The 17,095-nt window shown below is 41.0% G+C and overlaps 1 protein-coding gene across 4 annotated transcripts in view; it reads right to left on the bottom strand.

The window, feature by feature from the left end:
• The window catches only part of AHI1 (Abelson helper integration site 1), a 138,263-nt gene that overhangs the window by 19,901 nt on the left and 101,267 nt on the right, over positions 1 to 17,095 (bottom strand). For 2 of the 4 annotated variants that reach the window (XM_072141474.1, XM_072141472.1), the window contains exons 20-23: positions 14,375 to 14,433; positions 3,787 to 3,855; positions 1,843 to 2,005; positions 1,644 to 1,735 (exon numbers count right to left, since the gene is read on the bottom strand). In XM_072141474.1, coding sequence (XP_071997575.1) covers positions 1,644 to 1,735; positions 1,843 to 2,005; positions 3,787 to 3,855; positions 14,375 to 14,433 — 383 coding nt within the window. The remainder of the gene's footprint in view (positions 1 to 1,643; positions 1,736 to 1,842; positions 2,006 to 3,786; positions 3,856 to 14,374; positions 14,434 to 17,095) is intronic. The other 2 variants (XM_072141475.1, XM_072141476.1) reach the window with 1 other exon arrangement.

The raw sequence follows: 17,095 nt of genomic DNA, 5'->3' as shown, positions 1-17,095 counted from the left end.
AATAGCGAGGTGGCGAAGGGAGGGGGCTGCATGAAATAATGAACGTCTACTTACCTTGTCCACCACTCTTTGTGTCCTGCGCCACGGTCCCTTCATGCCGTAAACAAACAGGGGCACGAAAGCTCAGCTCTGACAACTTCCGGGCATGCCCACACGACCACTCTCCCAGCTCTGTATCAGGTGCTAGGACACAGTGGCGGGTGAATGGCCTTCCGGAAGTTGTCTGAGCAGAGCTTTTGTGCCCTTGTAATCAAAGGCATTTGACACCGTGCCACATAAAAGGTTGGTATATAAAATGAGACTGCTGGGAATAGGAGAAAATCTGTGTATTTGGGTAAGTAATTGGCTTAGTGATAGAAAACAGAGGGTGGTCATTAATGGCACATTCTCAGATTGGGTTGATGTTACCAGTGGAGTGCCACAGGGGTCAGTATTGGGGCCACTTCTTTTTAATATTTTTATTAATGACCTTGTAGTGGGTTTACGCAGTCAAGTTTCAATATTTGCAGATGATACTAAGCTGTGTAAAGTAATAAATACTGAGGTCGATAGTTTAGCATTACAGAGGGATTTGTGGAAGCTTGAGGGATGGGCAGAGAAATGGTTGATGAGGTTTAATGTAGATAAATGTAAAGTTATGCACTTGGGCCATGGAAACAAAAAGTATAATTATGTTCTAAACGGTCAATTACTTAGTAAAACTGAAGCTGAAAAGGACTTGGGGGTATTGGTGGATGGTAAACTTAATTTTAGTGACCAGAGCCAGGCGACTGCTGCTAAAGCAAATAAAATAATGGGATGTATCAAGAGAGGAATAGATTCTCATGATAAAGACATAGTTTTGCCCTTATACAAATCCCTGGTCAGACCACACATGGAATATTGTGTACAGTTTTGGGCACCAGTGTATAAAAAGGATATAGTAGAGCTGGAACGGGTGCAGAGGAGAGCAACCAGGATTATTAGGGGAATGGGGGGACTAGAATACACTGACAGATTAAAAAATTTGGGATTATTCAGTTTAGAAAAAAGACGACTGAGGGGAGACCTCATTACAATGTACAAATACCTGAACGGACAGTACAAGGATCTCTCCAAAGATCTTTTTATACCTAGGCCTGTGACCAGGACAAGGGGGCATCCTCTACGCCTAGAGGAGAGGCGATTCTACCATCACCATAGACAAAGGTTCTTTACTGTAAGAGCAGTGAGACTGTGGAACTCTCTGCCGTAGGAGGTTGTTATGGCGGACTCTATGTACATGTTCAAGAGAGGCCTGGATGACTTTCTGGAGAGAAAAAATATCACGGGTTATGGGGATAAAACATTTATTTAATTCTTAAAGGTTGGACTTGATGGACTTGCGTCTCCTTCCAGCCTTATATACTATGATACTATGAATAGGGGCACAGTACAGGAGGTACCGTAGTGTGGAACACCAAAGGCGCCGGATGGGGCAAGAACAAGTTTATTATTTTGTGCAGCCCCTCCCCTGCCACCTTTCGCACAACCCCTTTAATAAAGTATATTACAATGTTTGCTATTATCACCTGTGATTTCAGCGATAGAATACTGGTCCAATGTAAGTCAGTGGACACTGTATAACACACAGTATATTTTCTTTTAAGATAGAGGACATTTACCATGTCATGGGTATGGTCACGGTCATCTGCTTGTGAATGGGAAGCAGGATAATGTGATTCAGATGTTGTAGGATTGTCATACTCATGCTGGACTAGAAAATAGAAAACATGGAGGTCGACATAATTATTTTAAGTGTTTCAGATGAATGGGGCACAACAATCAGTTAAACCAGCGTTACTCTGTATTGTATAAACTTACTTTCAGCAGCCACATAGTTTGCTGGAAAGTAACCCTGTTGTCCATTCAGTAGATTGCCAAACCACCAATTGTCATTATCTTTGTACAACACATGGATAATGTCACTCCGATGAATGCTTAGCTCATCTGATCGATGTGCAGTATAGTCATACAGAGCCACCACCTAGAAGACAGATAAGACCACCACAACATTATCACATTCATGCCACAAAGACACCCCTTACCATTCACTTCCTCTCACAGCGAAACAGCTGAAACCAAAGCTCTACCTTGGTAAAAGCTGAGGCTTTGTAAACTTTTGCTAAAGGAATCAAGGTGGTGGGAACCCAGCCGGAGACATATGATAATGGACTGTGGGAAATGTGAGCAATGGTTAAGCTCACTATCATAGCAACTACTGAACCAATTTTTAAGCAGCTGCTTCTTTATTGATTTATGAAGACGGCAAGTTCTATGAACTCATTTCTGGGAACACACCACAGTGTAACACTTACAAGACTGAGATCAGGCATAAAATGAAGACTTGCTTGTATCAGCCACTGGCATTTTAAACTCTAGAAATGGAAGTGTCATGTGTTTGTATTGGATTACCGGAATCCATCTTTCTAGTAAGATGTCTTGCTACTATGTTTTTCAAGGCTTTATGGATATATTAGTCTATATTATGGATATTTTCTTAATTCCCACGTTCCTCAACTTCTTTTAGTACACTTTTTCTTTAAGTGTTCTCACTTTTTTTCTTTACCCTGTTTTAAGTCTTCATTATTTCAGGACATTTCTAATAAAGGGTTGTGACTCTTGGGTATAGTTTCGATACTAATGCAACTTAACAAACCAAAAACAACCTTTTGTGAGGGATAGTCCAAAGGTCGCAATGATGTCCTATAGTCACAGAGATCTAGCATTACGCAAAAACAGATCGTTCAACGCTGTATTCAAATGACCTGTAAAGAGTCACAGGGGCAGAGAAGAGTCACGATGTTTCCTCCTGGCTTAATTGATGCCTCATAGTCCAGGTACAGCGCCCCAGGGGTTTGGATGCATTTAAAAAATAACATGTGACTTGTCTGTGCAGCATACTGCTCCGCTCTTGGCCTCCACCTCTTCTTGGGACCCTCACTGAGCATGGTTCTGGAGGTTATTACAGAGTTTGGTCTTCAATGGGACCTTACCATCAACGGGTCTAAATGACACATTCTCCATATTGACCTCTCTGCCGCTACTTTTAAGGCCCCCACCCAGCCCCTTCAGACGACTTCGGGGATCACCCACCAAGGCATGCGAGTCACTCGCTATGTTGTCGACCACTACTATTCAATGAATGTGTACCCCTTGAGGGCTCTGGTGCACCAGCGTACTCGGGCAGAGTCAACACTCCACCTTTCCCTGCCTGCCCGCGTGAATTTGGTCAAGATGATCCTTTTACTCATAATGCTGTATGTCTGTCTGCAGTCTACATACCGTGTCATTTCTTGACTGGATTAAATCAGCTAATGCTCTTCTTTCCCTAAAGGTGTGCCTATTTATCCGCAGGAAAACAAATTTGAAGCTATCTGGGGAAAATGGCTAGAATCGCCATTTACTACTACCCCTCAAATTCATACTTAGTCACATAATTAAGCTTAAATTTAAAGATCACCAATATCTGATTATGAGGGTCTAACAACGGCACCTTTGCCTGTTCCACCCATCATAAACACAGAGCACAAAACATTTGGCTCTTTGTTTTCTACAGTGGCCAGAAACTTAAGCTACAATGTCAAGAATCCATTCACTTCTATGGGAGCTGTAGAGGCAGTTCTGTATTTTGACCAATACATGTATCACTGGGTTAGATTAATCTACCGCCCCTTACTGCTAGTAATTTCGGGATAATCCCTTTCTATTTCAGTAACAATGTACTTGTCAAATCTATATAAAAAATTAAAAACACTGAATACTCACAGTTTCCTGGACTGGTAGAATGCCGTCAGCTTCTATTTTCAGTGATGAAACCTTTGATTCTGAGTTACTCTGATTGTTAAAACAAAATATTTATGTGCAAATTTGTTCATAAAACATGCATTTTACATGACAAAAATAGTCCTTAAAGAATGTGATATCATCTCTTCTGACATAATATATATTCATATACATGTACATACATACACAAGTGTCAATTTATTGGTGAATTTCTAGGAGGGATAAAAGAGGACCAAAGCTACAGAGTTTAAGGAAATTATGATCCAGCCTTATTTTAACATGGTAATGGCAGGTCCTCTAATAACACCAGAAAACAGATAACTGTACTGTTCCCATAAGTGAATGTGTCATTAACATGGATTACAAAATAGGCAGGGTGAAAAAATGTGTCATCTACAACAGTGGTCCATGGACATACAGTCTACAGCTAATGCGCCAGAAAGGCTATGTTATCAAACCACACCTCCATGATGCAGATTGAAAGGCTGTTACATTATAAAGGCGCACTTCCCCCACTTTCACTGGGTGCTCACTGTAGATTACAGGAAGTGCAGGAGCGAGACTGCTGCACAGTGTAACAACTGTTTGTAAAGTCAGAGCACATTAGCATACTTTAACATAAAAATGATAATAAAAGTCGATTTTAGAAAAGAGGAGACCATGAATTACAAATATAAGAAGACTACCACAGTGCCTGCTCAATAAACCAATGTGCACGACCATCACTGATGCAGGACACCGGGTAGCAGTAAGCTGTAAGACAAGTCCTCATAACTCCCAGTATCTCGTGCTCTGATCTGGTTACTAATGTTGGCAGATGAAATAAAGTGAAGTTTTTAACTGAACATTTTATAACACTATTATACACTTGCTACAGAGGTCACCACTGTTATACATCTACTATGGGGTTCTCCAGTATTATAGGCAGGGCTGGATTATAGGGCCCCCACCACTTTGGCCTTAAAGGGGCCCCCACCAAATGTGGCCGATTTGGGCGGTCGCAAAACCACCTGAATCGCCAACAGTGTATTTGGCTCCAGGCTCCCCAGGCCAAATCCTGCCAATAACAATAAGTTCCCCGGTCTGCCATAGACAATCGTCCGTCATCTTTGTTTACATCCGATATCCACCCTGACACCTCGAGGGAAGTATTTTACTATTTTATCTAGGACTGTATATAGGGCAGCGATGGCGAACCTTTTAGAGACCGGGTGCCCAAACTACAACCAACACCCACTTATTTACCATCAAGCGCCAACATGACAATTTATACAGTAACTTATTGCTCCCTGTCCATCCACAACATTCAATCGTTTGGCCCCATGAGGACACCAATACAGCTGGCAGGAGGTCAAATTCAGACATCATTGTAGCTTCTCTCCAGGGTCTCTCTCTACAGGAAGAATCGTGGGGCCAGCAAGGCGACCTCCAAAGATAATCCGACCCCGTTCACACCTTCTCACTCTTCCGGCAGTTCGAATCGGTCAAGAAAGTTTCACCTTAAAAGACCATTGAGATCAGCATCTCACGTTGCCTTGGACTGCAGGAAGACTGGAGTCCTTTCTGGTGAACTCTGAGTGCCATAGGTGTGCCATCACTGTTATAGCGGGATTGTATATATTTATTATGGGGGGTGTATATAGCAATAATAGGAGTCTGCATACAATTATTTATTATAGGGAGACTGTATATAGTTGTTATAGGGGGGACTGTATGTAGTTAGTTATTATAGGGAGGCTGTATTTGGTTATTATAGTGAGGCTGAATATGGTTATTATAGGGGCTGTATATAGTTATTGTAGGGGGGCTGTATATAGTTATTATAGGGGGGCTGTATATAGTTATTATAGGGGGGCTGTATATAGTTATTATAGGGGGGCTGTATATAGTTATTATAGGGGCTGTTTATAGTTGTTTTAGGGGGACTGTATATAGTTGTTATAGGGGGGCTGCATATAGTTATTATAGGGGGCTGTATATAGTTATTATAGGGGGCTGTGTATAGTTATTATAGGGGGGCTGTATATAGTTATTATAGGGGGGCTGTATATAGTTATTATAGGGGGGCTGTGTATAGTTATTATAGGGGCTGTGTATAGTTATTATAGGGGGCTGTGTATAGTTATTATAGGGGGGCTGTATATAGTTATTATAGGGGGGCTGTATATAGTTATTATAGGGGGGCTGTGTATAGTTATTATAGGGGCTGTCTATAGTTATTATAGGGGCTGTCTATAGTTATTATAGGGGCTGTCTATAGTTATTATAGGGGCTGTCTATAGTTATTATAGGGGGACTGTATATAGTTGTTATAGGGGGGCTTATACAGTTATTATAGGGGGCTGTATATAGTTATTATAGGGGGGAGTATATAGTTATTATAGGGGGTGTCTATATAGTTATAGGGGGACTGTATATAGTTAATGCTGTGGGACTGTATATAGACAATGTTGGGGGCTGTATATAGTTATAGCTGGGGCTACACATACTCATTACTGTGGGAGCTGTATACAGTGATTGCTGGGGAAGCTGTATACAGTGATTACTGGGGAAGCTGTATATAGTGATTACTGGGGAAGCTGTATACAGTGTTTACTAGGGGCTGTATACAGTGATTACTAGGGGCTGTATATAGTTATTACTGGGGTGTGTATAGTTATTATAGGGGGTACTGTATATAGTTATAGGGAGGCAGTATATATTTATAGTGGGCTGTATATAGTAATTATAGAGGGCTGTATATAGTTATTATAGGGGGCTGCATATAGTTATTATAGGGAGCTGTATATAGTTATTATAGGGGGCTGTATATAGTTTTTTATAGGGGAGCTGTATAGTGATTACTGTGGGAGCTGTATACAGCGATTGCTGGGGAAGCTGTATATAGTGATTGCCGGGGGCTGTATATAGTGATTACTGGGGACTGTATACAGTGATTGCTGGGGGAGCTGTATATAGTGATTGCTGGGGGAGCTGTATATAGTGATGTCTGTGGGCTGTAAATAGTGAATACTGGGTGCTGTATATAGTTATTGCTGGGGAGTGGTATATAGCGATTGCTGTTCCCTGTCTGGACTACATTCAATAGGGCCCCCACCAACCTTAATCCGGCCCTTAGTATTGGTCTACTCTGGGGGTCTCCACTATTATACGTTTGCTCCTAAAAATGGGGGGGGGGGGGGGCTAAAGTATTATTGTCTGGTTTGAGTATTTAATGTGTAGTCTAAGCTAGGGTCTGTATTAGTTATTGTGCAGATGCCAGTATTTGGTTTCTTTTGGTTACATTTGTGCTGTACTGTGGTTTTTGGTGCATATTGGGTTCTAATTACTAGTGCGGCCCCTTACAGAGTTGCTAGGAAAAGAAGGAACAGAATTTGTAAAAACAGGCCCTCTACACTGCCTGTTAGGTGAACATTATACCTGGCTTGTTCTTCTTGTTCTCTAGGCCTTACCCTCTCAAGTAAATAAATCACTCTTACTGCTCAAAGTAGACTTGGTCTATGGATACTAATTCCTAAGGATCTCCAACTTGCAGGGCTCATATCAGTATAAAAAAAAGGTACTAAACTAGGACCGAGAAGCAAAATACTTTGAGGAATGATTCCCAGGGACACCTGGAGCAGAATTATTGTTTTTTTTTTTCTCAGAATGACGGTTACACTTTAAAGATCCGATCTGGTTAATCAGAATTCTTCAGAGTTTATACACTGGTTTTGTTGAGTATGAGCCCTGCTTGTCTTACATCACAATGCTATGCCCCTCCCCTCCTCTAAAAAGTCTCTGCTAAACTTCCAGGGGATGAAGTCCATGTAATTAACTCTATAGGGCCAATTAGACACAGAAAGTAGGGTTATCTTTTTTCCCACATGTTGGAAAAAACATAACCCTACTTTCTGTGTCTAATTGGCCCTATAGAGTTAATCACATGACGGACACCACTTGCAGAGCCATTACTAGCTGTCATAAAACATTTGGTTGACATTTTGAGAGACCCCGGGTTACTGTAGCTATTTCTTGGTGTTTAAAATGCTTGCCACGTCTATAGAACCCTTCCTTGCTTTCTCCTCAGAGTTTTCCCTTTCCCCCCACTCTCCCTTTTTACTTTTCTCTTTAGTCCTTACTTTCCTTCTCCTGTCAGTTCTTTCCTATTCATTCCTTTGTTTCCAGTTGAGAATAATTGATAATTTGGAGCGATTAACGGGTGCTTGCTGTGGTATGCATGATTTTTCCCTTTATTATCCATCACTATTTTATGTATCTGATTGTTGTGTGATGGGATCACTTTTCTGATACCTCTATGTTAAAAGAAACTATATCCATTAAAGTAGATCTAGTGGTAGGTGCATTAATGTATGTAAGGATAGCCCTTTTTAGGGCTACTCCTTTACTCTCCTCTATCTTTTCTAATCTTTAATCAGGGTAATATGCAGATTATCTAAAGAGGCTACTGGGGCGTGGAGTAACCGGAGCTGAGGCTACGCTGAGCGGCTACTCCACGCCCCAGTAGCCTCTTTGATCCTTCTACCCAGATTTCTTCAGCGCGCAGCTACAAGGAGCTGCGCACACTCATCCGTGAAGCTGGAGTCCTGTGCATGCTCAGAAACTCCGGCTTTGGAGCCGAGATCGCGCAGCTGCTTGCCTGTGTTCTGCGCATGTAGCTGCGTGCTGAAGATGTCTGGGTAGGAGGATCAAGGAGGCTACTGGGGCGTGGAGTAGCTGCGCGGCGTAGCCTCAGCTCGGGCTACTCCACGCCACAGTAGCATCTTTAGAAAATATGCATATTACCCTGATTAAAGATTAGAAAAGATAGAGGGGAGTAAAGGATTAGCCCTAAAAAGCCCTAAAAAGGGCTATCCTTACATACATCAGATGCACCTACCACCGGATTTACCTTAATAGGGAATTAGAATACAAGTTTTGCACAGTAAACCTAAGTTCACACTACAGTTAAAACCTCTGTTCCTTACCTCCGTTAAAAAAAGGAAAGCACGGAGGTTTAACATATCAGTATTAAGTCAATTTTATGTTTTTTTGTTTTACTTTATATTTTATATCCGTTATGGTCAGTTAGGCGGGTATCCATTATGCATGGGTTTTCTTCAAACGGAGAAAAAGCACCATCATTTTTTTTATGTATTAAAAAAAATACATAACGTATAGATTCCTAAATGAACATAACGAATGACATAAGATTTACATTGATGTCATTGGCATACATTAAACCTCCTTTCCTTTTTTTAATGGAGGTAAGGAATGGAGGTTTGAATGGTAGTGTGAACCTAGGTGGATTTCTATTCTTCAAGCCAAAGTAACACTTTTGTTACAAACCTACAGAGGTCATGATCTTGCAGAAATGTATTGTGTAAGACTGCTTTAAGGCAAACCATTATATATCATGTAAAAGTTTACTATTTTAAGATATATTCTTCCTTTTCACTCCCTGACAAAACGAGTTTTACTTCTACAAGTCCTTTCTGCCCACACGGTTCCTGATAACCTACAATTTAATTGGTGAGGCTTTGTTTGCTTTATGAAATGAAGGCATTTTTTAAGCAGGATGTGATGTTTATACGGACACAGAAGCCCCCGAGGTCTGTAGTGACTCATTGCACAGAAACCAAGAATGAAATCGCTGAAAAGATTTGTTAAGTTTTAGAAAGAAATCATTTATAAATGGACACAACCCATTAATCTAAGGTTTGATTTGTAGATATATGACAGCTTGGTATATTTATTAGTTCCTGAGGTGACCGGAGGCAATGTGTAACAGGAATATTACATTAGAAAATTGTTATTCTTATCACAAATATCTTTGCACCTTGCACAGTTTTGCAGCCTGTCAATCTGCAGCTGGTCACAGCTGGCAACACCCCCAGAACCCTTCTGGGTCATTAGCATAATTTTCAAAGCTGATTTTAGAATGAAGGAGGCAATGAATAACAAATATAAGAAGGTTACCACAGTCACGGTGCCTTGATCTATGAGTAAGTGTCCCTGGTTTATCATACTTAATTTTGATGGTAGATTTTCTTTAACTACGCAGACAATTTTTGACTTGAATAAAACAATCAATGAGACCAAATTGTCGCAGCCCCTATTTATTCAGCATAAAAAAACTACATTTTGTACGGCTATGTACGTTCACAAGGTTTTAATTTTTAAAAACGTATTAAACACAAGAAAACCTGTATAAATTTTGTATCCCCGTGATTGTACCGAACCAAACAATAAAGTAGAGGTGTTATTTGGAGTGTACTGTGAAAGTCATTAAAAAATCCAAAAAAAAATGGTGCTAATGTGGTTTTTTAAGCCAATTTCATTGCATTTGGCATCTAAGCCCTCATACAGCTCTGTACACTGAAAAATGAAGGAAAAAGGCTGCATCCTTAAGGGTAAATATGAAAAAAAGCACAGTTCTAGGTGGTATAGAGCAGAGGTCCCCAACCTTTTTTGCACCAGGGACCGGCTTTAAGCTAGACCAGTTTTCCATGGCCCGGTGGGGGTGGGGGCGGGGCTTTGTTCATATGGGGTGGAGCTTATAATATAAGATATCAGGGAGTGTCCGGACCAGATCCATCATATTGGTTTGGTGTAAAAATAAAGCAATGCAAAATGCATACAGCGTATCGCCATGTAGTATAAAATGCATACAGCATATCGCCATGTAGTATAAAATGCATACAGCGTATCACCATGTAGTATAAAATGCATACAGCGTATCGCCATCTAGTATAAAATGCATACAGCATACCGCCATGTAGTATAAAATGCATACAGCGTATCGCCATGTAGTATAAAATGCATACAGCATATCGCCATGTAGTATAAAATGCACACAGCGTATCGCCATGTAGTATAAAATGCATACAGCATATCGCCATGTAGTATAAAATGCATACAGCGTATCGCCATGTAGTATAAAATGCATACAGCATACCGCCATGTAGTATAAAAGGCATACAGCGTATCGCCATGTAGTATAAAATGCATACAGCGTATCACCATGTAGTATAAAATGCATACAGCGTATCGCCATGTAGTATAAAATGCATACAGCATATCGCCATGTAGTATAAAATGCATACAGCGTATCGCCATGTAGTATAAAATGCATACAGCGTATCACCATGTAGTATAAAATGCATACAGTGTATCGCCATGTAGTATAAAATGCATACAGCATATCGCCATGTAGTATAAAATGCATACAGCGTATCGCCATGTAGTATAAAATGCATACAGTGTATCGCCATGTAGCATAAAATGCATACAGAATACCGCCATGTAGTATAAAATGCATACAGCGTATCGCCATGTAGTATAAAATGCATACAGCGTATCGCCATGTAATATAAAATGCATACAGTGTATTGCCATGTAGTACAAAATAGAAGCTCTGATAAATATCACAAATACAACATATACATACAGCATATATACACACATATACAAACAGTATATACAGCATATGCACACACTGCACATACATACATACATACATACATACACACACACATACATACATACATACATACACAACATATACAGAATATACATAAACACTCATACAGCATATGCACTTATATATACACACACACACACACACACACATATACATACACGAACACATAAATATATACATGCACAGATAAAGTTACATTACCTTTTTCTATGGTCCTGACAGGTATGCAGGGAGTGGAGGAGCCGGGCACCCGGTGCTGTCCAGTGGGCTGCCGCAGCATGGTGCCGGCCAACTGGCATACGGGCAGGAGCTCGGTGCCAGGTGGTCGGAAGATCGGTGCATGCCGGGCAGGGGGTGGAGGGCGTGCAAACGGGAGGTCGGTTCCGGGCGGCCGGCGGGAACTCGGCGCTTTCCAGCCGGCAGAAGGGGCAGGCGGCAGCTCAGTGTCGGCTGGGGCAGGGAGCCTCTTGCTGTCTGGAGTGCGGGCCGGAGCGCGCGTGGGAGTAGGATGCGGGCCGGCTGGCGGGAGCACGGTGCCGCCCCCTCGTACAGCAGGAGGCGCTCGCCCCTGCACGGACCGGCTGATAGACCCCAAAGGCCCGGTCCTGGTCCGCGGACCGGCGGTTGGGGACCTCTGGTATAGAGCCAAAGATATGGGCATCTGAAGTGACATTTTCCCCCTCTTTCTCCTTCTAAAAGTTACTCAAATAAGGTAAAATATGACTCTTTTCACCTTATTTTCACATGATTTTGGAGGTGATTTTTTTTTATTATAGGTAAAGGTAAATGCTTTCAGAGGCATTTAAAAGCCTGGCGGCACGTGGGCACCATCATATTGGCTCAGACTGATGCACCCCCGACGTCATCGGGAAGCAATGATCTGTAACCATGAAAACCTGGAGTCTATATAAGTAGTATATAGTTAGTACTAACAGTGCAGCTGCACACATATAACATACAGTGGAGGGAGTATAGTGACATGTGGTATAAAAATTTTTAAATCTATATTTCCCTGAGTTTCCTTCTCATATTCCACTGTTATGGTAGACTCCTACATATACATCGTGGTTGACTTCAATAAACACAAAACCTATCTACAAAAAAGCCATTCCAACCAAAGAATTATAAAGTACAATTAATCTTTATTACAAATCAAATGACAAACACTTTAAAAGCAACAAGAACAGGCTGGTCACATAGAAGGGAAAGCGGAGACACTACACAAAATCAGACAAATCTTGCAGGGTGGTGCATGGGAATGGGTGCTACCCTCCTAGGGGGAGGTGTGCCTGAGGAGATATGCTATAAGTCCAAAAGGAGGAATGATCCTAAAATCGATGTACAATGTTTAAAGTGCATAGTGCCTGTGCATCCCAATAGGGGGCATATCTTAATCTCAAAGCACACATTTCATAAGTAGTATATAGTATAGTAGTATTGTAATGCATGGTAGCAATGATCAGACCCACTAGGGTTAAAGTACCCTAGAAGGGCTGAAAAACTCTTAATAAATAAATAAATAAACCTACATAAATTTGATATGCCCGTGATCGTTCAACCCAAAGAAAGGTGTAATTTTGAACGAACAGGCAAAGCCATTAAAGTAGAACCCCCAAGAAAATGGCACAAATGCTAATTTTTGTCAATTTCATCACATTTGGAATTTCTTCTCCACTTCCCGGTATATGGCATGGAATATTAGATAGCATCACTAGGAAGTACAATTTGTTTAAATGAAAACAAAAACTCATACAACTATGTATACTTAAAAATTAAAAAGGGGAGGAAAAAGGGAAAACAAAAAAGGGTATCATCGAGAAGGGGTAAATGGAGGTAAAAATCTGGTGACATGTTCCCTTTAACCCCTTAACGACCCACAACGTACATTTACATCATCGGTTGTCTGCGGGTGTTTGGAGAGAGCTCACGGGCTCCACAGCCGGTGAGCTTTTGTTGCATATTGCAGCAAATAACCACAGGTAACATCTGCATTAAAAAGCGCAGCCATGTTGGGGAGCAGTGATCCATTGCTATGACAGCCTTGGGTCACACAAAGACCTTAGGCTGTCTTGTTATTCCTCATCTATTACAATGTGCAGTTGTGTAGTATGGCAGTATATGGTAGGATCAATCAGATAACCTAAGGTTAAAGTACCCTAGGGGGTCTGAAAAATCTAATCAAAATAAAATAAAAATTCTAATCACCCCACCTTTCCCTAGAATGGATGTAAATATAAATAAACAGTAAAGATCATAAACATGTTAGGTAACACCTCATCCCAAAATGTCTGATCTATCAAAATATAATAATAGTTTTTTCCGCTGTTTAACCTTGTAATGGAAAATAGTACCCAAAGCCGAAAATGCCACTTTTTTGCCATTTTGAAAAATATAAAGAATTCAATAAAAAGTGATCAAATGGAAGCATTGAAAATGACATCAAAAGTTGCAAAAAAAATTATACCGTACACAGCTCCCTACACCAAAGTGTGAGAAAGCTAATAGTGCCAGAAGATGGCAAAATGAAAAACTTTTTTTTGTACAGGAGGTTTTAATTTTTGTAAATGTATGAAAAAATTATGAAACCTATATAAATTTGGTATCCCCGTGATCACAGCGACCAAAATAATAAAATAGACTTGCCATTTGGGGCATACAGAGCTGTAAAATGCTAGCCTCCAAGAAAATGGCGCAAATGCAATTTCTTTCACCAATTTCACGGCATTAGTAATTTTTTTTTTTACTGCTTCCTAGCGCACGGCATGGAATATTAAATACCGTCACTATGAAGTGCAATTTTTTATGGCCCCCCATAAAGCTCTTTACATGGAAAAATAAAAAAAAGTATAGATTTTTGTAGATGGGGCGTGAAAAATGGAAACGCAAAGACGATTAAGGGCCAGGTCATTAAAGGGTTAAGTAACAGGTAGAAGAAGACTGGAGATAGGAGGCTCCTGCATAAACCTGAGTATATGTGAATCTTCATACAACAACAATACACATTACTTCCCATAGACAGGTGTATGCAGGACTTTAGTCCCAAGATTCCTGCTACAGAGATGTAAAGTGCTGATGTATATGTGAAAACTACAATAGAAATTGCCTTACCATTTGTAGTTTGATTGATGGTTGACGACTAAGTGACTGTCCAACTGGGCTGAAACCACCTGTAAAAAGAAAAAGACAATAAGCCAATGTTTTAGGGCCTGTTACACCTAGTATGTCTGATTGTTGTGGAAACAATGCCATCTCTGGGCAGATTCAGTGGGACCCTCATGGATAAGAGCAGGAAGAAGCATCAATCAACATCGCAAGCTACAGAACTTGTATAATTACAACAATCTGGTCCAACAGGATTGTGCTGGAGAGACATGTTTAAGGAGTTTTTGGAGGCGGATGCCATATTGAAAAGCTTTTAAATGGGCATACGCTACAAATCATACACTAGGAAATCAATTATGGATACCAATGGTATGCTTTGTTCATATAAAACATTTGGCCTGTGTTTTTGTCAGACATTTATGGCCTATTCTTGTTTACAATTTACTTTATTCCTCATCTGAGTAGTATCTTAGGATAAAACAGCAGTAGGAAGTGCAGGGGAGAGGAGAGCTGCTCTGCTCATTGTAACAACCTGTAAAGGGGCTCAGGAAATAATTATTAGCATAGTCTATGCCTGGATCTATGAGAAAGTGTCCCTGGTTTATCATGCTGGATTTTGAAGGTAGATTTCCATCAAGGAGTTACCACCCATTAAGGAACAGTCACACTATCCACAGATCTTCCAGAAGGAACTTCCTGAATAATTCCAACAATGTAATAATATCATCATAGACGGATGAATGAATGCGTTTATATCAGAATTATAGCCCCTAGTACGCCTAAATGTAGGAAAAAGAATTTCGCATCTAAACTTGTATGGTTGTGTTTAAAACAAGAAAAAAAAGAAGTTACAAAAATAGAAATGTCAAAATAATGACAAAATTTTGCCACATTCCATCTCATTAGAGATGGACTTCCATAAGCTTATCCGAATCAGGAAGGAAGGGGTGGCTTAGCAGTCATAATACTCAAATATACCACCTGTTCCTCATGCTACACCTGATGGACTGGTTCATGTTATGTGTTGGTTTAAATGCTATGCAAAAGTCACAAATGCAGCCATATTTAGGGACACTGCAATTGAAAGAACGGCATTATATACCAATCATGTGTTTCATCATGTGGAAAGTATTAAAAGGAACAATGCCTGCATTATTAATTGATTGATTAATATTGTGCAGGTTTTTCACACGTGTGACTTACAGAAGTCAGACCTGTAACAAAATGCAGGTCTGACAAAACCCATTGTATACAAAAGGACAGAGTGCAATGCAAATTCTACACATCACACAAGCATAACTCGCATGTGTAGAACACTAGTGTGAAAGGGGATTTAAACTATGTTACAATTCTGCTACCAGAGACTATAGAAGGCTTCCCGGAAGCAAATTCTGGAAGTTGGCCCACTGCAATTCCTCCCTGTGGTCCACAGCTTTTGTGGTTCAAAGTTTTATCGCAACCCTTTAGCCCCTAGGCGCACCAGGACGTTATAGTACATCCCCGGGGCTAGATGCAAAGCGCACGGGGACGTTCTATAACGTCCTGCTTCTGGCACCGGCTCACGAACAGAGCCGGCACCAGAAGCAGCGGCTGTCAGCTGTCTTTCACAGATGACAGCCTGCGCTAACACCGATCGCGGCTCCGATCGCGGGTGTTAACCTCTTCTCGCCACGGTCAAGCATGACCGCGGCGTTTAAGGGTGTTTGCGCTGTGGATCGGATCCCCCGTGCCGCTTACCGGGGGATCCGACCCACTTCTGGGCAGCTCCGAGGACTGCCATGTGCCCCGCGGAGCTGCCCGATGGCACATCTAAATACGGGTTTTGGTGATTTTACAAAAAATGTGAAAAATGATACCTAAATTCTGAGCCTCATAACATTCTAGTAAAATATGTGGAATCTTAAAAAACCATGCCAACATAAAGCAGACATTTGGGAAATGTAAGTTATGAATTTATTTGGGTGCTATGACTATCTGCATCAAAAGTAAAGAATTTAGAATGTTGAAAATAAAGAATTTTGCCAAATTTCTGCCAGATTTGAAAAATGGGGCAGCGTCCTTAAGGCCAAAAGAGGCTGAGTCTCGTAGGGGTTAAACTAGTCCAATTTGTTAATATGCTCTCAGTTGTTAACCAGTTTGCGACCTCCCGCCGTGTATTCATGGCGGCAGTCGGGTTGCGCTGCATGGAGAGGGCTCACAGGCTGAGCCCTCTCCATAGCCAGTAAGTCTTTGCTGCATATTGCAGCAAAGGCTTACCGGTAACATTCGCGATCGGTGCTAGCACCGCTAGCGGGCGTTATCACAGCAATGGCTGCCGGCAAAGCTGCCGGCAGCCTCAAAAAGATAGCGGCGCATGGGCGCCGCCATCTTACCTGGGATCGACGCTCCCCGTGACGTCATCGGGGAGCGGTGATCCGTCTCCATGGTAGCCTCGGGTCCTTAACCAGTTAATGCAGATAGAATAGACATTAAAAGCTATCACTCAATAACCAATGCCTACATAATATACTAGAAAATTTAGGTTTTTGTTAGATACATTAGTTTAAAGACTATATTTAAAAACATGTTAAATAAGCTAGAAGATAAGTTTCCATGTTTATCAAAGGTGAATTAATTTAGGCTTATAGGTCATTCAGATACACTGATACACACAACATTGAATAATTCAATTGCTTACTTTAGGGAATCCCATTTTTTTTTTAAATACGGCAGTTTTTCTGAATCCGT

Source organism: Engystomops pustulosus, chromosome 3, assembly GCF_040894005.1.
Source record: "Engystomops pustulosus chromosome 3, aEngPut4.maternal, whole genome shotgun sequence".
NCBI lineage: Eukaryota > Metazoa > Chordata > Amphibia > Anura > Leptodactylidae > Engystomops > Engystomops pustulosus.
This window is presented reverse-complemented; position numbering and strand designations above follow the sequence as displayed.